This window comes from Cervus elaphus, chromosome 14 (genome assembly GCF_910594005.1).
Source record: "Cervus elaphus chromosome 14, mCerEla1.1, whole genome shotgun sequence".
Lineage (NCBI taxonomy): Eukaryota > Metazoa > Chordata > Mammalia > Artiodactyla > Cervidae > Cervus > Cervus elaphus.
This window is the reverse complement of record NC_057828.1, coordinates 36,684,293-36,707,754: the sequence shown is the minus strand read 5'-3', so window position 1 is coordinate 36,707,754 and position 23,462 is coordinate 36,684,293. Positions and strand designations below refer to the sequence as shown.

At 39.6% G+C, this 23,462-nt stretch overlaps 1 protein-coding gene and 1 pseudogene across 2 annotated transcripts in view; one reads left to right on the top strand and one right to left on the bottom strand.

The window, feature by feature from the left end:
• The window catches only part of WDR64 (WD repeat domain 64), a 122,186-nt gene that overhangs the window by 76,744 nt on the left and 21,980 nt on the right, over nucleotides 1-23,462 (top strand). For both annotated transcript variants that reach the window (XM_043923968.1, XM_043923969.1), the window contains 7 exons: nucleotides 2,734-2,864; nucleotides 6,935-7,036; nucleotides 8,236-8,305; nucleotides 9,180-9,216; nucleotides 9,805-9,938; nucleotides 15,419-15,524; nucleotides 22,634-22,692. In XM_043923968.1, coding sequence (XP_043779903.1) covers nucleotides 2,734-2,864; nucleotides 6,935-7,036; nucleotides 8,236-8,305; nucleotides 9,180-9,216; nucleotides 9,805-9,938; nucleotides 15,419-15,524; nucleotides 22,634-22,692 — 639 coding nt within the window. The remainder of the gene's footprint in view (nucleotides 1-2,733; nucleotides 2,865-6,934; nucleotides 7,037-8,235; nucleotides 8,306-9,179; nucleotides 9,217-9,804; nucleotides 9,939-15,418; nucleotides 15,525-22,633; nucleotides 22,693-23,462) is intronic.
• On the bottom strand, nucleotides 21,543-22,487 carry LOC122708020 (annotated as a pseudogene).

Sequence of the window (23,462 nt, the reverse complement as noted above, 5' to 3'; positions counted from 1 at the left end):
AATGTATTTCAAAGTAAGATGACAATTTCAGTACATATCAAATACTTCAGTATATGTATCTTTAACTAGAATTTGCTATTTACATTTTTCAGTAAAATTTACAAATAATAAAATACACAGAATTTAAGTGTGCTATTCAATGAATTTGAATAGGAATATATTCAAAACACAATCCAAACCCCCTCAAGATAAAACACACTTTCATACCCCTACCAATCAATACTTGCCCCTCACTCAAGACAACTACTGCTCTAATATTTTTTAGATTTGTTTTTCCTTCTTCTAGAATGCTATGTAAGTTGAATCATACAGTATATACTTAAATATTCTTTAGTAGGCTTTTGAGACTTTTGTATGTCACTACATGTATTTTTAATGAGCACCTACTATGTATCCTGTCCTAGGGGTCATTAACTTACTGAGTTCACTGGGCAGGATGTGGGTCTCATGCCACCATTGTTTTATTGTTTTAGGGCATCTGTATAATCAAAGCTGTAGTTTTTCCAGTAGTCATGTACAGATGTGAGAGCTGGACCATAAAGAAGGCTTAGCACCGAAGAACTGATGCTTTTGAATAGTGGTGCTGGAGAAGACTCTTGAGAGTCCCTTAGACTGCAAGATCGAACCAGTTGATCTGAAAGGAAATCAACCCTGAATATTCATTGGAAGGACTGTTGCTGAAGCAGAAGATCTAATACTTTGGCCATCTGACGTGAAGAGCCGACTCACTGGAAAAGCCCCTGATGCTGGAAAAGATTGAAGGCAAAAGGAGAAGGGGGTGGTAGAGGATGAGATGGTTAGATAGCATCAGCAACTGAATGGACATGAATCTGAGTAAACTCTGGGCGATAGTGGAGGACAGAGGAACCTGGTGTGCTGCAGTCCATGGGGTCACAAAGAGTCAGACATGACTTAGCAAATGAACAACAAAAAATGACTGATAAACTGAAAGACATGCTCTCTTTCCCCAGAACTCTCAAAACAAAATTCTAATGGAAAATCTGATTACTTCATCCAGATCAACAGGAATTAACTTTATGGGACCAGATGAACTGATAAACATGGTTTATAACTTCATGACTTTTTGGAAAATATATTAGCTTTAATCTTTGTTTTCCAAAAGAGGTTTCCTCTTATGCTATAACTTACAACAAGTTGATAAAGTATAGCTTTGTAAACAAAGATGTAATCATTGTTTTAATTTGCTCTTCATTTCCAAATGTGTTTTGTGACTCCATGCTGCCCTATGGCTTTGTTAATATTACTAGCTGTATTACTTACATCCTGTCTATTTTATAAGGTTGTTGTCTCTTACTGTACCCAATGTATAACTAGGCCCTGTGACAAAACTAATGATGGCTAAACATTTTGAGGAAATAGATCACATTTATGACTCATAAAATAATTCTAATAGTGTGATTCTAGGTACGGAAAGAAGCAATAAGCTTAAAACATTTCCTGGATCATAATGGACTAGTAAGACAGAGAATCCAGAGAATCTTTAATTATCAACAGAACCTAATCCAGAAATTAACATCCAAAGTGGCATATCAACAAAAATTTTTGCCAGATCTAAGAATGTCCCAGCACCATGGGACAAAAATTGGTCATGAAATGTCTCCCAAATTGCTCAAATTTTCGACCAAGGTGAAGAATTGAGAAATAAAACATTGTCTACCATATCAGTAAAAAAAAGATATCACAGTCATCAGTGATTTTAGTCAACTCTGACGGTGAGCTGGTAAGTCCTGAGGGAACTCAGGAAGGAAACAAAGAATACTTACCATCTAGCAGCCATCAGACCGCGGCCACTTCGATGGTGAGCCCTGAGGAAACTTGGGATGTGAAAGTAGGATACTGGCCCCAGATAGCTGAGGTGCATATCAAAGGAACGATGAGAGCCCAGACTCTTGCATCTCCTCATACATAGAAAAGTGTTAAATTCCTTAAACTGAGTTTTCTTTTATTAATGGTCATTTTTTGTGTCCTTTGTTGGATGATTCCTATATATCCTAGCTTCCTCCTCACCTCCTTGGAGCAGTTTTCCCAGGATTACTTTTAAGATGCTATCTCCTAGGCTTCAAGTCCTTAGTATGTCTGTCAAATAAAACATAAACTCTCAAAAAAAATTGTACGTAATTAACAGTTTATCTGAATTAACAGTTATCTAAACAGTTTATCTGAATGCTTGAATTGTATTAAAAATTTCTCTGGGTTTACTGACATTCTGTTTAACTATATATCCCAAGAACCTAACAAAGTTGGTACCAAAAAATACTTGAGGCAAGACAACTGAAACATATCAAATAGCACTGGCAAAAGAAAGTCCTTAGTGATATTTAGAAAAAGCTTTCAGGGAGTGCATGGAGCAGAAGCTAGGCCATGGGTGAAAGGAAGGTCAGTAGGTTAGAAGAGCTAATATAGGATATTCTCTCAAGAAGTTTGAAGAGACGAGAAAGATGGGAAGGTAATTTAATGGTTGATAGTTTAGGCTGAAGGAAGAAGACAATAGATGAAGAATATATTTTTTTTTGTTTTTTTAAATTCTACAAATTAAAATATTTTATGCCAAAATAATTTAGATTTTACTAAATTGCATGCTTTAGGATTTAAATATATACATTTTTTTGGTTTAAGTTAATGAGAGAACAACAAAGTATACACAGTGTATTTGTACTGTGCTTAGATACTGTGTTCATGATGGTCACTGGGTCTGTTTCTTTCCCTCTTCAGAATCCTGCTGTTAGTATAGAAGTGAACTGCATCGATCTATTACAAATAGAAGGATATAATTTGATAGCTGCTGGAACCTTAAATGGTGTGATCATCTTATGGAATTTTGTAACATCAACTGTCAAAGAAGTGTGAGTTGCATTGTTTCCTTAAATACTATGCTCATTTCCTTAAAAAGATGCACTGCAGAAGAGTCAAAGTAACATTCATTATTTAAAAAAAAAAAGCAATACATAAAAGTGATGATAATTTTCTCAAGGAGCCTTTCCTGGAGGTTATCTTTATAAGCAGGGTATGTACTAAGTGTCTAAATCCCAGAATGATATGAATAAAGTAAACCTTAATTATTTGTATTCCCAAATGCTTTTACATTTACTCTTCTTGAGTATGTACTAGAGTATGTACTTTATGTACATAGTGTAGGTACTAAAGCATGTATTAAAGTTAGTATATGCTTTCCATGTACAATCTTGTCCAAATACATAACTTTAACAAATATTTAAAATATGTAGTAATTTTAAATAATAATATAAGAGTTTCAAGCACACATATCCAATTGCCTACTGGCAATTACCATATGGGTGACTAACAAGACCCTTAAAGTCCCACATGCCCAAGATTTCTTCCCAATCTACCCTCCCCCATCTCGTCTGGTATTCCCAGGGACGCCAGCGTCAAATGGTGAGAGGTAATTAAGAAGGGTTTTCCTTCTCATTCACCATTCCAACACATCCAGTTTATTGGGGTGGTCAAAAAGTTCTTTGGGTTTTTCCATAAGCTCTTATGGAAAAGAGCTCCACCCAATACTACAGGTCAGTACTAACAAGGGCATGACATATTCAGTTCTACATATCAACCAAGTAGATTTGCTCTGTTCTGCAAAATTTACCCTCCCCTTGCAATCCAATTCTAAATATGCTTCAGTTCAGTTCAGTTCAGTTACTCAGTCGTGTCCGACTCTTTGCGACCCCATGAATCACAGCACGCCAGGCCTCCCTGTCTATCACCAACTCCCGGAGTCTACCCAAACCCATGTCTATTGAGTCGGTGATGCCATCCAGCCATCTCATCCTCTGTCGTCCCCTTCTCCTCCTGCCCCCAATCCCTCCCAGCATTAGGGTCTTTTCAAATGAGTCAACTCGTCGCATGAGGTGGCCAAAGTATTGGAGTTTCAGCTTCAGCATCAGTCCATCCAATGAATACCCAGGACTGATCTCCTTTAGGATGGACTGGTTGGATCTCCTTGCAGTCCAAGGGACTCTAAAGAGTCTTCTTCAACACCACAGTTCAAAAGTATCAGTTCTTTGGCGCTCAGCTTTCCTCACAGTCCAACTCTCACATCCATACATGACCATTGGAAAAACCACAGCCTTGACTAGACGGACCTTTGTTGGCAAAGTAATGTCTCTGCTTTTAAATATGCTATCTAGGTTGGTCATAACTTTCCTTCCAAGGAGTAAGTGTCTTTTAATTTCATGGCTGCAATCACCATTTGCAGTGATTTTGGAGCCCAGAAAAATAAAGTCTGACACTGTTTCCACTGTTTCCCCATCTATTTCCCATGAGGTGATGGGACCAGATGCCATGATCTTAGTTTTCTAAATGTTGAGCTTTAAACCAACTTTTTCACTGTCCTCCTTCACTTTCATCAAGAGGCTTTTTAGTTCATCTTCACTTTCTGCCATAAGGGTGGTGTCATCTGCATATCTGAGGTTATTGACATTTCTCCCAGCAATCTTGATTCCAGCTTGTGCCTCCTCCAGCCCAGCGTTTCTCATGATGTACTCTGCATATAAGTTAAAGAAGCAGGGTGACAATATACAGCCTTGACGTACTCCTTTTCCTATTTGGAACCAGTCTGTTGTTCCATGTCCAGTTCTAACTGTTGCTTCCTGACCTGCATACAGGTTTCTCAGGAGGTAGGTCAGGTGGTCTGGTATTCCCATCTCTTTCAGAATTTTCCACAGTTTACCATTGGTTATAAAGGATATGTATGGATGTGAGAGTTGGACTATAAAGAAAGCTGAGCACTGAAAAATGGATGCTTTAGAACTATGGTGTTGAAGAAGACTCTTGAGAGTCCCTTGGACTGCAAAGAGATCCAACCAGTCCATCCTAAAGGAGATCGGTCCTGGGTGTTCATTGGAAGGACTGATGCCGAAGCTGAAACTCCAAAACTTTGGCCACCTCATGATAAAAGTTGACTCATTGGAATAAGCCCTGATGCTGGGAGGGATTGGGAGCAGGAGGAGAAGGCGACGACAGAGGATGAGATGGCTGGATGGCATCACCGACTCAATGGACATGGGTTTGAGTAAACTCCGGGAGTTGGTGATGGACAGGGAGGCCTGGCGTGCTGCGATTCACAGGGTCGCAGAGTCAGACACGACTGAGCAACTGAACTGAACTGAACTGATAAAGGATATAATGTAACATTTATTGGTCATGTGTCACCCTATATTAAGAGAGTTTCTAAAGTTGTACTTCGAGGTATAAGATGGCCGAGAACCTTAACAATGAATTAAAAATAAAATCAATTCTATTTAAGCATTTTGGGGAAGGAAAGAGGTATAAAGGAGAAGAGAGTCAGAGAAGACAAGGGAAAAGAAGAAGAAAAAGCAAAAGAAATCTCTGCCTCTCCTAGCTATAGTCCTTGCATATGTTTACATGGACGCTATACCCTATTTCAGTCTATGTCAGAGTTTTTACTTTTAGCCAAGTTTTGGGAGGAAATATTCCTTTCTTTTTGGGACTTTGGCTATGCTTTTCTTTGAACCTTAAGCTGAAGTAGCTGTTTCTGTAAACCCCTCCTCTTTACCTCAGCTCAGGGTCTGCTGGGCCCTGCCCCTAGAATTCCTGTCATCCTTCAATTCCTTTCCTCCAATCCTTGCCCTTAGGCTTTTCTCACAGACTGTATACGTGTCACTTTATTCCTAAATAATAACACCACACAATTCCTCATCTTCTTATTAATACAGTTCAGCTTATGTATGACTCACTATTTTGGGAAAACATCTACTAGACTAAAAGTGCAAAGACCATAATCTACTGCCACAGCTTAAAAGAGATCGCAGCTCCCCTGAGAATATTCCCAGTTCAAAGGTGGAGATTCTTCTTGAATCTATTCTTGAAGTGCTAGGCAGTTTGCCAAGGGATGCATGCAAATCCAGGACCCAAAGAAGAATAACTGACTACAATGGGTCATACAGTGTCCTCTTCCCACAAAAAGACGATTATATTAAAAGAATTGATTTAGAATCAGTGGAGTATTTTGCAAAACATATAATTTAACTGTCCAAAGTAATTTAGGTCCAGTTTAAAGACTCTAAAGTTAAGGATGGCCATTTCTACCTCTACCTCAAACTTTGTCTAAGAGCCCTTCACCAGTCAGGAGAAATAGTCCTCCTTTTTCTGTTCCAAGTCCCATGCTTTTTGGGGTGCAAACTAGAAATTGTTATTGCTAATGAATAATCCACTTTACCATGCAGTTCACTTGCAGAGCAGAAATATGTAAAAAGTTGTAGCTCAACAAGTCATCAAATTTGCAGGCTCCTCCTTTGACCTTGGTTCACTCCCCAGCAGGTCCTTCATCACTTGTCCATCCAAATTAGCAGAGGTAATTTTCACTAAAGGAAAAAGAACAGTTTGTTACAACATCTATTTCCTATAAGGAATATCAAACATGGCTTTAAAAACCTACTATGAAGCTCCAGGGCAGACGGTGCGGGACCATCCTTCTGCTTCCATGAAACTACCTAGGAAGGTGTTCTTGGGAATCTGAGTCAATTGGAGTCTGGAGCAGGAAGAATAGTGTGATTACTGAATTACCTGCTTTCCTTTTCTACTTAATTATAAGGTGCTTGAGGGTAGTAACTACATTTTATTCTAATTTCTCACTGCACTTATTCAAAGAGTAGAAATCTATTCTTTAAACTGTATGAAACTTCCAGGAGGTTGTATAAGCTCACTCTCTGAACTAATAGACAAACTGATTGAATTAAAAGACTTTTAAACACTAAAAGATCATGTTGTTATATAGATGTTTATTAAGGAAGAGTTCAAATGCTATACTTTTGGGTTTTCTCTCCATATTCAATGATCATCAACATTTCAGGAGTTGATTACCTCTGCATGGAATATATAATAATGCACATTACCTTATTTGTAAATTTTAATCTTGTGAATGTATGCTTATTCCTAGGTATAGACCAGACAATTGCTTCACTGTAGACCCTGACTTGGACCCTACACGCTTTAGAATTAATGACGTACTATTTCTCTTTCGTAATCCTGAATGTGTAAGGTAACTTAGCACTTATTGATCAAGAAATATTGTCTGGGACTTAAGTGGATGATATAAAAAGAGTTCTCCTCATCCCAGCATTTAGGAAGGTACAATTGAGGGAAGGGTCTTCCCAGGTGACACTAGTGGTAAAGAATTCACTTGACAATGCAAGAGACACAGGAGATGTGGGTTTGATCCCTGGGTCCAGAAGATCCCCTGGAGGAGGAAGATGTCAACCCACTCTAGTATTCTTCCTTGAAAAATTCCATGGACAAGAGGAACCTGGTGGGCTACGGTCCATGGGGTCACAAAGAGTCAGACACAACTGAATGACTGAGGGCGCGCACACACACACACACACAACTGAGGGAAGATACATTTGGACTGACATACTTGGCTTCAGCTTTCTTCCCTATTACCGTTTTTGTAGATGGATGGCCCCAGAGGGATCTGATTTGCTGTGTGGTTATCCAATTTCCCCTTACCATTCAGTCCCACAGCAGAGAGGAAAAATGCTCACTTGACCCCACCTGCAGCTAAAATACAACTCTATGAGCACTGATGTAAAGCAGAAAAAAAAAAAGATTTATAGGGCAAATATGAAAGATCATATGGAAGCAGGTTTCATATGACATCTGCTATAACTGAGCAATCATAATCCATTTCCAAGAGAGCAGGGGATTTTTTTTTTAAGTTTAAGAAAAGGTGTTTTTCCTATTTATATTTGCTTGAGAGCTCTGATTTCAATAGGCAACAAAAAACACATCTCTGGAGAGAAATCAAAGGCTTCTGTACTATCTCATCATCCAGAAGTGAGCCAGAACACAACACCTTCCCTACTCCTTGACTTGAAATGTTCTCATTCTGAGAATATTTTGAGGACCTCATCTGTATATATCTGCACCAGAACACTAAGCCAGTTTTCAGCCCATTCTAGCAGAATTGGAAACTACAGAGCAGAAGTTACTAGGTTTTCCAGGCCTCCTCACAGCCACCTCACTCCCCACCATTTCAGTGTCAGAGCCTCTGGGACTAAATCTAGCTTTAACAGTGGGAAAGAACAGATTTTTATTTCCTACCCCTGAGCAGTATCCACACTAAAATCCAGAGATGCTGAATAAAAGTAAACAGCTACAATTAAAACAGAGGAGAGCACCTTCTGAGTATGAAAGAGTATCTTAACTTTTCCTCCTTGGGCTTCCTCTCTCTCCTTATAGGAGATCAAGTCAGGATTCTGTATGTTCTTCATCCCAATGTGATTCTAGCAAGGGTCCACAGAGTAGCAAGGTAAGCAAGAGAAAAGGAGAATGTGCCTTCCTGTTATCGCCAATGTTGGCTTAATAATTTGTTGCATGTCTTAAGTAAAATCTTTTTTGTTTTCCCTAAAAAGCAATGTATAAATTGTTTTTATCTGTTTTCCCACTATTTTTCAAGGCATTCCTATCTGTAAATAATCATGAATAAAATAAATTACATAGGCTATTTTCATGTTCATTAAATAATAATTTGACTATATCTTTTGCTAAAAAGTGTTATATACATTTCACAGAGGAAAGAGACAGCATGTGATTATGTTACAACACAATGTAATGAAATGGTTTTCAAACTGTGTTCTTGGTTCCATGTTTTATATTTTTTAACACATTTTTATTTCTAGTTAAGATTTTGTTTGGAAAAGTTGGACAGCATAAATTATTTTAAAAGCACTGGCATAGTGGAAATAATCAGCTTGTAAGGATGTGTCAAACAGACTTGTACTTAAATCCAAGCACTCCATTTATTATCTGATTAGCTTTAGAGATGTCACTTAACCTCTGAGTTTCCATTTCTTCAGCAATACAAAGGGAATATAGTAGAACCTAACTGGTATGGTTGTTAATGGAATTAGAGACAGTATACACGAAGAATGTAGCAAGCTCTAGGTATTTAATTACTCTCGTTATTATGCTACACCGGAGCCACTAGGAAAAGGCTGTGTTATAAATACCCTATTTATAAACATGAAAATCACTGCAATGCATCTTTTCAAATAATTAATTGTAAAATAACTTTAAAAGTAATGTTTGGAGATGTAAATTTAACTATGAAAAAAATCTATTCATTCAGTGTATCACATTTCCTTACAATATCATAAATATTCTCTTTTTCTCCCCGAATTCAGGGAAGCAAACAGAGCATACATGAGAGTGAGATTAAAGGTTAGTATGAAATCTCCCTTTCTTAACTTCTTTGCCATAGGGAGTTTAGGTGATAGAATACTTACAATTAATATATATTCTTTTTTGTGACTAAATGCTGAGGTGCTATAGGTTTCAGTAATCTAAGAAGCAGAGTTTATGTTGTTGTGATGCCTTTATAACTATTAACTTTAGATTTTAAAAATCCAAAGTACTCCTGAGCTTCTTAGTCTCCAGCCCACTGCTCTGAAGCTTATACTAGAATCATAAGGCTTTTTTGACTGTGTAGGACTCATACTGGATATATATCTAGTTTTAACTACCACGTACAATGCAGAGGCTTTTGTAATAGAACCCAAAATGAGCTCTTTTAGTTTTTTCTGTGATACAGGATTCCATTTGTTAAAGGTTTTTTGTTCTCTCCCCTGACTGAAGTTCTCCAAGATTTAAAAAAAAAAAAAAAATTTAAAAAATTCTAGGGAAAAGAATGTGTTTTTTTTTTTTTTCCTATTTTTCTACTTGCTTCCTCTTTTATATTCTATAAAATTTGAAATGCCAAGTACAACAAACTGGTATTTGGTAACTGGTAACTCACTAATTTTCCAACAGGTGAGCAAACAGATGCCGCGAGAGAGCCAGTGGACAACAAACATCCTGGAGGCACCAATGTAACAGATACTCAACCACCACCTATCCTTGCCACTGCACATGAGGACGGACATCTCCGCTTGTGGACTATGGAGGTTAGGGCCTGTCATTTACCTGGAACAGCAAAGAACGGGAAAGATAAAAAGGATTATTGAATAAACCTTAGCCCCCTAAGGTTCCATATAGCATCTAATTTTATTACTGTTCAATCTTATAGCCAAATGGCTGGTTTTGCAGTCTACTCACTGAAAATACTACTCAAAAATTTAGGTCAGTTTTGTAACTCAAAAGATCAAATCATCAAAACTGCTAAGACAACTACTGTATTTCCAATCTTTCTTTACATTGAGCTACGAATACATCCCACTGTATATTTCACTGGATATTTAAATAATCAGTTCAGTCATGTCCAACTCTTTGTAACCCTATGGACTGCAGCACACTGGGCCTCCCTGTCCATCAAAAACTCCCGGAGCTTGCTCAAACTCATGTCCATCAAATCAATAATGCCATCCAACCATCTCATCCTCTGTCATACCCTTCTCCTCCTGCCTTCAATCTTTCCCAATATCAGGGTCTTTTCAAATGAGTCAGTTCTTCACATCAGGTGGCCAAAGTATTGGAATTTCAGCTTCAGCATCAGTCCTTCCAATGAATATTCAGGACTGATTTCCTTTAGGATGGACTGGTTGGATCTCCTTGCAGTTCAAGGGACTCTCAAGAGTCTTTTCCAATACAACAGTTCAAAAGCATCAATTCTTTGGTGTCCAGCTTTCTTTATAGTCCAACTCTCACATCCATACATGACTACTGGAAAAACCATAGCTTTGACTAGATGGACCTTTGTTCACAAAGTAATGTCTCTACTTTTTAATATGCTGTCTAGGTTGCTTGTAGCTTTTCTTCTAAGGAGCAAGCATTTTAAAATTTCATGGCTGTAGTCACATCTGCAGTGATTTTGGAGCCAAGAAAATAAAATCCGTTACTGTTTCCATTGTTTCCATCTACTTGCCATAAAGTGATGGAGATGAAGTCATGAAGATGGTGGAGTAGAAGGATGTGCGCTCATCTTCTCCTGTGAGAACTCCAAAATTACAACTCACTGCTGAACAACCATCAACAGGAGAATGTTAGATACCATCAAAAAAAGATACCCCACGTCCAAGGGCATAGGCGAAGTCCCAGAAAGATTGTAGGAGGAGTGAAATCACATTTAGAATCGAACCCCTTGCCCACCAGAGACACTCAGAGGGCTCAAACAAACCTTGTGTGCACCAGGGCTCAGAGACCCCACAGCGACTGACCAGAACTGTGTCTGAGTGTCTCCTGTGGAGGCAGCAGTGGACTGCTGCAGGGGCAGGGGCTCTGGGTGCAGTCAACCTGGGTATGGCATAAGCCCTCTTGGAGGAGGTCGCCATTAACCCTGCCACAGAGCTGCCAGATCTTACACAGGACTGGGGAAACAGACACTTGGAGGGCACAAACAAAACCTTGTGCACACCAGGACCCAAGAGAAAGGAGCAGTGATCCCACAAGAGACTGACCCAGACTTGCCCATGAGTGCCCAGGAGTCTCAGGTGGAGGCGTGGGTCAGTGGTGGCCTGCTGCAGGGTTGGGGGCACAGAGTGCAGCAGTGCCTGCATGGGACCTTTTGAAGGAGGTCACCATTATCTTCATTACCTCCACCATAGTTTGGCCTCAGGTCAAACAACAGGGAGGGAACATAGCCCACCCATCAACAGGAAATTAGATTCAAGATTTAGTGAGCATGGCCCTGCCCATCAGAACAAGACCCAGTTTCCCCCACAGTCAGTCTCTCCCATCAGGAAGCTTCTATAAGCCTCTTATCCCTATCCCACAGAGGTCAGATAGAATGAAAACCATAATCACAGAAAACTAATAAAACTAATCACATGGACCACAGCCTTGTCTAACTCAGTGAAACTATGAGCCATGCTGTGTAGGGCCACCCAAGACGCATGAGTCATGATGGAGAGTTTTGACAAAACATGGTCCACTGGAGAAGGGAATAGCCTACCACTTCAGTATTCTTGCCTTGGGACCCCATGAAGAGTATGAAAAGGCAAAAATATAGGACACTGAAAGATGAACTTCCCAGGCTGGTAGGTGCCCAATATGCTACTGGAGATAAATGGAGAAATAACTCCAGAAAGAATGAAGAGACGGAGCCAAAGCAAAAACAACACCCAGTTGGGGATGTGACTGGTGATAGAAGCAAGGTCTGATGCTATAAAGAGAAATATTGCATAGGAACCTGGAATGTTAGGTCCATGAATCCAGGCAAATTGGAAGTGGTCAAACAAGAGATGGCAAGAGTGAACATCGACATTTTAGGAATCAGTGAACTAAAATGGACCAGAATGGGAAAATTTAACTCAGATGACCACTGTATCTACTACTGTGGGCAAGAATCCCTTAGAAGAAATGGAGTAGATATCATAGTCAACAAAAGGGTCTTAAATGCAGTACTTGGATGCAATCTCAAAAACTGACAGAATGACCTCTGTTCGTTTCCAAGGCAAACCATTCAATATCACAGTAATCCAAGTCTATGCCCTGACCAATAATGCTGAAGAAGCTGAAGTTGAATGGTTCTATGAAGACCTACAAGACCTTCTAGAACTAACACCCAAAAAAGATGTCCTTTTCATTATAAGGGATTGGAATGTTGAAGTAGGAAGTCAAGAAACACCTGGAGTAACAGGCAAATTTGGCCTTAGAGTGCAAAACAAAGCAGGTCAAAGGCTAACAGAGTTTTGCCAAGAGAACGCACTGGTCATAGCAAACACCCTCTTCCAACAACACAAGAGACGACTCTACACATGGACATCACCAGATGGCCAAAACAAAAATCAGATTGATTATATTCTTTGCAGCCAAAGATGGAAAAGCTCTATACAGTCAGCAAAAACAAGACCAGGAGCTGATTGTAGCTCAGATGATGAACTCCTTATTGCCAAATTCATACTTACATTGAAGAAAGTAGGGAAAACCACTAGACCATTCAGGTATGATCTAAATCAAATCCTTTATGATTATACAGTGGAAGTGAGAAATAGATTCAAGGGATTAGATCTGATAGACAGAGTGCCTGAAGAACTATGGACGGAGGTTCGTGACATTTTACAGGAGACAATGATCAAGACCATCCCCAAGAAAAGGAAATGCAAAAAGGCAAAATGGTTGTCTGAGGAGGCCTTACAAATAGCTGGGAAAAGAAAAGACATGAAAGGCAAAGGAGAGAAGAAAAGATATACCCATTTGAATGCAGAGTTCCAAAGAATAGCAAGGAGAGATAAGAAAGCCTTCCTCAGTGATCAATGAAAAAAAAAATAGAGGAAAACAATAGAATGAGAAAGACTAGAGATCTTTTCAAGAAAATTAGAGATACCAAGGGAACATTTCATGCAAAGATGGACACAATAAAGGACAGAAATGATATGGGCCTAACAGAAGCAGAAGATATTAAGAAGAGGTGGCAAGAATATACAGAAGAACTGTACAAAAAAGATCTTCATGACCCAGATAATCACGATGGTGTGATCACTCACCTAGAGCCAGACATCCTGAAATGTGAAGTCAAGTGGGCCTTAGGAAGCATCACTACAAACAAAGCTTGTAGAGGTGATGGAATTCCAGTTGAGCTGTTTCAAATCTGAAAAGATGATGCTGTGAAAATACTACACTCAATATGCCAGGAAATTTGGAAAACTCAGCAGTGGCCACAGGACTGGAAAAGGTCAGTTTACATTCCAATCCCAAAGAAAGGCAATGCCAAAGAATGCTCAAACTACTGTACAATTGCACTCATCTCACGTGCTAGCAAAGTAATGCTCAAAATTCTCCAAGCCAGGCTTCAACAGTACGTGAACTGCGAACTTCCAGATGTTCAAGCTCGATTTAGAAAAGGCAGAGGAACCAGAAATCAAATTGCCAACATCTGTTGGATCATCAAAAAAGCAAGAGAGTACCAGAGAAACATCCATTTCTGCTTTATTGACTATGCCAAAGCCTTCGACTGTGTGTATCACAATAAACTGTGGAAAATTGTTAAAGAGATGGGAATACCAGACCACCTTACCTACCTCCTGAGAAATATGTATGCACATCAGGAATGGAACACGTCAGGACCTGGACATGGAACGACAGACTGGTTCCAAATTGGGAAAGGTGTACATCAAGGCTGTATATTGTCACCCTGCTTATTTAACTTATATGCAGAATACATCATGAGAAATGCTGGACTGGATGAAGCAAAAGCTGTAATCAAGATTGCCAGGAGAAATATCATTCTCCTCAGATATGCAGATGATACCACCCTTGTGGCAGAAAGTGAAGAAGAACTAAAGAGCCTCTTGATGAAAGTGAAAGAGGAGAGTGAAAAAGTTGGCTTAAAACAGCATTCAGAAAACTAAGATTTAAATAACATGATCCTATTAATGATGAATACATCATTAAAGACTGTAAGAACACTGAAATGTGGAATATACATGAAATTTTAGCTTTCCAAACTACTGGAAGAAGTTGTTACATTATATTGAGGGTCCTAAACACTTTACAACAAAGGGATAACTTTCATTTACTGAAAGATTTTAAGTGATTTGGGGGTGGAAAGTAGGGCAGGGGGTTTGAATTAGGTGGACAGAAATGACAGAAGAAAGGATCTTGAGTAGACTGATGATGGTGAACAGCAAGGGAGGTGGCATCACTTCTAAGATTCCTTTCTAGAGGGAAACCCAGAAAACAGCAAGTTTTGTATGGCAGTTAGGGGGGTTCAACAACACAGAACAGCATACTGTCAGCTGTATAAACCTCCAACTTGATCAGTTGATTCTAATTTATTCATAAGAAACTCTTGGTTTGAAAATGCTATGAAATACTGTAAACAATAATTTTCCCTGAAACGATCCAAGTATCGGAGCAGTGATGTTCCCCCCTCCGCCCGCCCAGTAGGTAAATAACAAAAGTGTGAGAACAGTAGGAGGAGAAAATATTATATCCAATTAAATCTCAGGAAGCAAGTAGCAGATTCAAACTTTTTCTTCCTATGTTTTTACTTTTATTCTTCAAGTAAGTACAGAAATGTACATGGCTTACACTAAGCACTGAAAAACAGTCTGCCAAATTTGAATCTCTTGCAATCTGTTTTGTACCAATATTCAAAAATAGATATTTCTGAAAGGACAAATACAATATTCTGACTTAAAGTAAGTGAGAAACACTTAAATCTGAAAATCATGTTTATTTAAAAGGAGAACATATCACTGGAAAGGGGTTGAGGAACTGCATGCAGAGGGTTATCAGAAGTGACAGAAAACAACCTACAAGTATAGAGGTGATCTGCAGTAATAAGAGTCTAGATGGCTATAATTAACAGTTGACCCCACTTTTACTAATATTTAGTTTCAAGGAAATAAGTCCCTATAGATAGTTTCAAATTATTTTTATTACAAAGAAATCATGTTATAATTAGTAGATAGCTCTTGGAATAAATTATCTATAAACTCAACTCCAATACTGATGTTTATTTAATTTATTATCATATTTTATACAGGGAAGACTACTGAAAGATATTCTACCTTTCACAAAACATGCTGCCATTTCTCTGACATCGCTGTTCACTGATTCATGTGCAAGAATACTACTGACTGGAAATATGGGTAAGTCACTGCCGTAATGAAGTTGGCCACAGGTATCTTAACAACCTACATGATATAAAAATGGATATAGGATAACACCGTGACATTTGTTGAAACAAAAGGAAGGATGCCCAAGCTGCCAAATAAACAGAAGAATGAAAGGATGTCAGTTCAGTTCAGTCGCTCAGTCGTGTCCAACTCTTTGTGACCCCATGAATCACAGCATGCCAGGCCTCCCTGTCCATCACTAACTCCTGGAGTTTACTCAAACTCATGCCCATAGAGTCGGTGATGCCATCCAGCCATCTCATCCTCTGTCGTCCCCTTCTCCTCCGGTCTGCAATCCCTCCCAGCATCAGGGTCTTTTCCAATGAGTCAACTCTTCGCATGAGGTGGCCAAAGTATTGGAGTTTCAGCTTCAGCATCAGTCCATCCAATGAACACCCAGGACTGATCTCCTTTAGGATGGACTAGTTGGATCTCCTTGCAGTCCAAGGGACTCTTCAAGAGTCTTCTCCAACACCATAGTTCAAAAGCATCAATTTTTTAGCACTCAGCTTTCCTCACAGTCCAACTCTCACATTCATACATGACCACTGGAAAAACCATAACCTTGACCAAATGGACCTTTGTTGGCAAAGTAATGTCTCTGCTTTTTAATATGCTGTCTAGGTTGGTCATAACTTTCCTTCCAAGGAGTAAGTGTCTTTTAATTTCATGGCTGCAATCACCATCTGCAGTGATCTTGGAGCCCAAAAAAACAAAGTCTGACACTGTTTCCACTGTCTCCCCATATATTTCCCATGAAGTAATGGGACCAGATACCATGATCTTAGTTTTCTGACTGTTGAGCTTTAAGCCAACTTTTTCACTCTCCTCTTTCGCCTTCATCAAGTAGCTTTTTAGTTCATCTTCACTTTCTGCCATAAGGGTGGTGTCATCTGCATATCTGAGGTTATTGACATTTCTCCCAGCAATCTTGATTCCAGCTTGTGCCTCCTCCAGCCCAGCGTTTCTCATGATGTACTCTGCATATAAGTTAAAGAAGCAGGGTGACAATATACAGCCTTGACGTACTCCTTTTCCTATTTGGAACCAGTCTGTTGTTCCATGTCCAGTTCTAACTGTTGCTTCCTGACCTGCATACAGGTTTCTCAAGAGGCAGGTCAGGTGGTCTGGTATTCCCATCTCTTTCAGAATTTTCCACAGTTTATTGTGATCCACACAGTCGAAGGCTTTGGCGTAGTCAATAAAGCAGAAATGGATGTTTTTCTGGAACTCTCTTGCTTTTTTGATGATCCAGTGGATGTTGGCAATTTGATCTCTGGTTCCTCTGCCTTTTTTGAAACCAGCTTGAACATCTGGAAGTTCTTGGTTCATGTATTGCTGAAGCCTGGCTTGGAGAATTTTGAGCATTACTTTACTAGCGTGTGAGATGAGTGCAATTGTGTGGTAATCTGAGAATTCTTTGGCAGTGCCTTTCTTAGGGATTGGAATGAAAACGGACCTTTTCCAGTTCTGTGGCCACTGCTGAGTTTTCCAAATTTGCTGGCATACTGAGGGCAGCGCTTTCACAGCATCATCTTTCAGGATGTGAAATAGCTCAACTGGAATTCCATCACATCCACTAGCTTTGTTCATAGTGATGCTTCCTAAGGCCCACTTGACTTCACATTTCAGGATGTCTGGCTCTAGGTGAGTGATCACACCATCGTGATTATCTGGGTCATGAAGATCTTTTTTGTACAGTTCTTCTGTATATTCTTGCCACCTCTTCTTAATATCTTCTGCTTCTGTTAGGTCCATACCATTTCTGTCCTTTATCGAACCCATCTTTGCATGAAATGTTCCCTTGGTATCTCTAATTTTCTTGAAGAGATCTCTAGTCTTTCCCATTCTGTTGTTTTCCTCTATTTTTTTTTCATTGATCACTGAGGAAGGCTTTCTTATCTCTCCTATTTCATTCCCAGCTCTGTATTTAAAGCAAGACACATGATTTCTTCTGTCTATAATTGGGTATAGGACTGTTGTTCACTTGCTCAGTTGTGTCCGACTTTTTGCGACCCCGTGGATTGCAACATGCCAGGCTCCCCTGTCCATCACCATCTCCCAGAGCTTGCTCAAAATCATGTCCATTGAGTCGGTGATGCCATCCAACCATCTTGTCCTCTGTCGTCCCCTTCTCCTGCCTTCAATATTTCCCAGCATCAGGGTCTTTACTAATGAGTCAAATCTTTGCATCAGGTGGCCAAAGTAGTGGAATTTCAGCTTCAGCATCAGTCCTTCCAATGAATATTCAGGATGGATTTCCTTTAGGATTGATTGGTTTGATCTCCTTGCTATCCAAGGAATTCTCTCAAGAGTCTTCACCAACACAACAGTTCAAAAACACAAATTCTTCAGCACTCAGCCATCTTTATGGTCCAACTCTCACATCCATTAATTACTGGAAAAACCACAGCTTTGACTATACAAACATTTGATGGCAATGTAATATCTCTGCTTTTTAATATGCTGTCTAGGTTGGTCATAGCTTTTCTTCCAAGGAGCAAGCATCTTTTAATTTCATGGCTGCAGTCACCATCTACAGTGATTTTGGAGCCCAAGAAAATAAAGTCTATCACTGTTTCCATTGTTTCCCCATCTATTTGACATGAAGTGATGAGACACGATGCCATGATCTTCATTTTTGAATGCTGAGTTTTAAACCAGCTTTCTCACTCTCCTCTTTCACTTTCATCAAAAGGCTCTTTAGTTCTTCTTCACTTTCTGCCATAAGGGTGGTGTCATCTGTATATCTGAAGTTATTGATATTTCTCCCAGCTTGATTCCAGCTTGTGCTCTAGGTAAGTGGTCACACCATTGTGGTTATCTGGATCATTAAGATCTTTTTTGTATAGTTCTTCTGTATATTCTTGCCACCTCTTCTTAATATCTTCTGTTTCTGTTAGGTTCATACCATTTCTGTACTTTATTGTGCCCATCTTTGCATGAAATGTTCCCTTAGTGTCTCTAATTCTCTTTCCAACTCTATTGTTTTCCTCTATTTATCTGCATTGTTCACTTAAGAAGGCTTTCTTATCTCTCCTTGCTATTCGTTGGAACGCTGCATTTCGATAGGCACATCTTTCCTTTTCTCCTTCATCTTTTGCTTCTCTTCTCTTCTCACATATTTGTAAGGTCTCCTCAGACAATCAGTTGGCCTTTTTGCATTTCTTTTTCTTGGGGATGGTTTGATCACCGCCTCCTCTACCATGTTATGAACCTCTGTCCATAGTTCTTCAGGGATTCTATCAGATCTAACCCCTTGAATCTATTTGTCACTTCCACTGTATCATCATAAGGGATTTGATTTAAGTCATACCTGAATGGTGCAGTAGTTTTCCCTACTTTCTTCAATTTAAGTCTAAATGTGGCAAAAAGGAGTTCATGATCTGAGCCACAGTCAGCTCCCAGTCTTGTTTTTGTTGACTGTATAGTGACTCCATCTTCAACTGCAAAGAATATAATCAATCTGATTTCGGTATTGACCATCTGGTGATGTCCATGTGTAGAGTCGTCTCTTGTGTTATTGGAAGAGGGTGTTTGCTATGACCAGTGCGTTCTCTTGGTAAAACTCTGTTAGCCTTTGCCCTGCTTCATTTAGTACTCCAAAGCCAAACTTGCCTGGTCCTCCAGGCATCTTTTGATTTCCTACTTTTGCATTCCAGTCCCCTATATAATGAAAAGGATATATTTTTTGATGTTAGTTCTAGAAGGTCTTGTAGGTCTTCATAGAACCATTCAACTTCAGCTTCTTCAGCATTACTTTTTGGGGCATGGTTTCTGCTTTGGTTCAGCCTCTTCATTCATTCTGGACCTATTTTTTCCATTGATCTCCAGTAGCATATTGGGCACCTACCAAGGGGAGTTCATCTTTCAGTGTCACATCTTTCTGCCTTTTCACACTGTTCATGGAGTTCTTAAGGCAAGAATGCTAAAGAGGTTTGGCATTCCCTTCTCCAGTAGACCACGTTTTGTCAGAACTCTCCACCATGGCCCATCCATCATGGGTGGCCCTATATGACATGGCTCATAGTTCCTTTGATTTAGACAGGGCTGTGATCTATGTGATCAGTTTGGTTCACTTCCTGTGATTGTGGTTTTCACTCTTTCTCCCTCTGATGGATGAGGATTAGAGGCTTGTTGAAGCTTCATGGTGGGAGAGACTGGCTGTGGGCAAATCTGGATCTTGTTCTGGTGGGCAAGGCCATGGTCAGTAAATCTTAAATCCAATTTTCTGCTGATGGGTGGGGCTGTGTTCCCTCCCTGTAGTTTGGGCTAATGGCATAATGGTGACCTCCTTCAAAGGGACTTATGCCAGCACACATTGGCTCCACAAACCCTTTAGTCAGTGCCCCTGACCCCGCAGCAGGCCACTGTTTACCCACGCTCCACCAGAGACTCCGGACACTCACAGGCAAGACTGTCTCAGTCTCTTGTGGGGTCACTGCTCCTTTCTCCTGGGTCCTGGTGAGCGTAAGGTTTTGTTGTGCCCTCCAATAGTCTGCTTCCCCAGTCCTGTAGGAGTTCTGTACAGGACTCCCACTCCCTTATTTGCATATTGGGAATAATGTAAAGATTTTATTTATAACCTTAAAAGGGTTATGTTGCATTGACCTTCATTCTAAAGGGAGTCATGCATGAGAAGAAAGGGATTATTTGTTCTTTATAGGTGACTTTTATTGTTATAACCAATATAGTTGGTCTTAATTCTTTCATGTAACACTATTCTTTTTTTTTTAATGCTTCCTTTCTATTTCCTCTCTTCTTTTGAATTAAGCCTAAGCTTTCTTTTCTTCTCTCAAGCTTAGCCTACATTACCCTTCTTTTTACCACAGCCAACCCTTATTTCTAATGTAATCTTGAGATCTGCATCCAGATATTGCTATTATACTAATATTTAAATTTTATGTCTCCTCTTTTAAAAACTAATTTTTCATTTCAAAAGTTGCCTTACAAAAGTCTCAATGTATTATTTTGTATTAACAATTACCGGAGTCTTCTGGAGAGTGTAGAAAATAATTATTTATGTTTGCATTCAGTATTACCAGTAGATTTACAACATTTATTTAAAGCTATCTTTATTTAAATAAACTTATTTACAAAATAGAAACAGACTCACAGAGACAGAAAACAAACTTACGGTTACCAAATGTTAAAGTGGGGGAGGAGGGATAAATTAGGGTAAATTAGGAGCTTGAGATCATCAGATACAAACTACTATATATAAAACAAACAACAAGGTCCTACTGTAGAGCACAGTATGCAATAATGGAAACAGTGACAGACTTTATTTTCTTGAGTTTTTTTTTTTTTGATTTCCAAAATCACTGTGGATGGTGACTGCAGCCATGAAAGCAAAAGATGCTTGCTCCTTGGAAGAAAAGCTATGACAAATCTAGACAGTATATTCAAAAGCAAAGACATCACTTTACCGACAAAGGTCCATCTAGTCAAAGCTATGGTTTTTCAAGTAGTCAAGTATGCATGTGCGACTGAACCATAAAGAAGGCTGAACACTGAAGAATTGATGCTTTTGAACTGTGGTGTTGGAGAAGACTCTTGAGAGTCCCTTGGACTGCAAGGAGTTAAAAAACCAGTTAATCCTAAAGGAGATCAATCCTGAGTATGCACTGGAAGGAGTGTTGCTGAAGCTGAGACTCCAATCCTTTGACCACCTGATGTGAAGACCCAACTCATTGGAAAAGACTCTGATGCTAGGAAAGATTGAAAGCAGGAGAAGAGGATGACAGAAGATGAGATGGCTGCATGGCATTACTGATTCAATGGATGTAAGTTCGAGCAGACTCCGGGAGATTGTGAAGGACAGGGAAACCTGGTGTGCTGCAGTCCATGGGGTTGCAAAGAGTTGGACACAACTGAGTGACTGAACAACAACTATACAGCACAGGAAACTATATTCAACATCTTGCAGCAAACTATAATAGAAAATAATCTGAAAAAGGTTATACGTATGTAACTGAATCACCTTTCTGTTCACATCACAACATTGTGAGATTTCATTTTGACACTGCCAACACATAGCTTGTCACATTACTCCAATATCTGGTTTTCACTTGCAGACCACTTGTAATATCAATCTTCTGGCAGGCTTTAACTGGTCTGTTAGTGCCTGGGGACACAGCTGGGTCTGTGGCTCCTACATGAATAGCATCATAAGGGGCTTCTTCAGCATACTCCATCTTCCACCCCCCACAAGCAGCTGCAGTCTTCCTGGAAACAAAAGCACTGGATCATCCTTTCCAACATTATTTACTGAATAGTTTAGGATAAAGTGTCTGCCTGCAATGTGGGAGACCCGGGTTCGATCCCTGGGTTGGGAAGATCCCCTGGAGAAGGAAATGGCAACCCACTCCAGTATTCTTGCCTGGAGAATCCCATGGACAGAGGAGCCTGGCGGGCTACAGTCCATGGGGTCACAAAGAGTTGGACATGACTGAGTGACTTCACTCACTTAGTAGCTCTTTAATGTAATCAATTCCTATGACTTTTCCACTAGACCCAACCATACATGCAAAACATGCAGTTTAAGGGCCCCACTTCCATCTCCTACAGTTTTAGCTCCTTCATGCAGCTGATCAAACAGAAGTTCTAGTACATATGCATGCATATGTGGAGTACTAATTGTTGCTTGGAACCCCATAGATTGTGAAGAATCCATATAAAGGTTTCATTTTGCATAGTGAGAGCAGTCTGAGGCCAACATTACTTCAAATGCTTTGCCTTGAGGATTCCGTTTCTGTGGAGATTGTGGACTAGCTCTGAGGGGTTGGCACCACCAGATTTCCAGGCCATCGCTAAGAACACTTGGAGTAGGTACAGAACCAGTGCAGCAATGGTGCCCTGCGGTGTCTCCAAGAGTGAGACCGCCTCCCGCATGGTCACCACCCTGCTCAGGTCCTTGCTGTGGCTGCTGCGGCAGCACTACACCTTTCAGATACTATTTTACTTACCATTTTAAACGCTTGAATCAAAACAACTTGATCAAAATGAGTCTGAGTAGTACTAATAATTACTTAGACAAGAGAATATCTAATTAAAAATTCCAGTGTTTAAATTTCATACAGAAGGACACGCTATCCTTTGCAGCATCAGTTCCTTCTTGGAATCACCTCATGATGAAAAGGTAAGAACTTCAGCTTTAGTTTAACTAATAAATCAAGACATTTACTGAGCATTTCTCTGTGCCAAATGCCACAAAAGATAGAAATACAGAACAAGACTACCTACTCTCAAGTCATATGTGATACTACTGAAACTTAAGCTACATGACAAATAACAGTGGTCTACTGGAGAAAATAGGGGATGAATGAGTGAGTTAGCAAACAAGCCATTGTTCATTCTGCATCTACTTCATGTTTTGACTTATTTGTTAGAGTGTGCCCAGAGCTTAAGAGCATCATACATCATGCAGTCCTCCAGTCATTGCCTTTATCTTATACAACTTCATAGAAGGAAGTTTCATAACCTTTCCTAGAAGCCCAACCTGGTACCCAGACATTATTATTTTCAAGAAACTCTTCCCCTCTAGTCTAAAATTATCCTTATGATTAAATATGTTATCCTATTTTTAGTGTTAATGCAATGTAAATGTCACCATCCTTAGTTGATAACCATTTAAATATGTACTTCCTGGGACTTCCCTGGTAGTCCACTGGTTAAGATTCCATGCTCCCATTGCAAGGGGAGCAGGTTCAAACCCTGATTGGGGAACTAAGATACCAGATGCCTCGCAGCATGGCTAAAAAAAAAAATGCACTTCTTGTGTATGTGTGTGGATATGCCAATATATCTACATATATTATAATAATTCAAAACTAATTAAAGACTATAGCAAGGAAGCACTATTTTATCATAGGCTTATTTCCCTGTAAGTTAATACTTCAAATCCAAAGC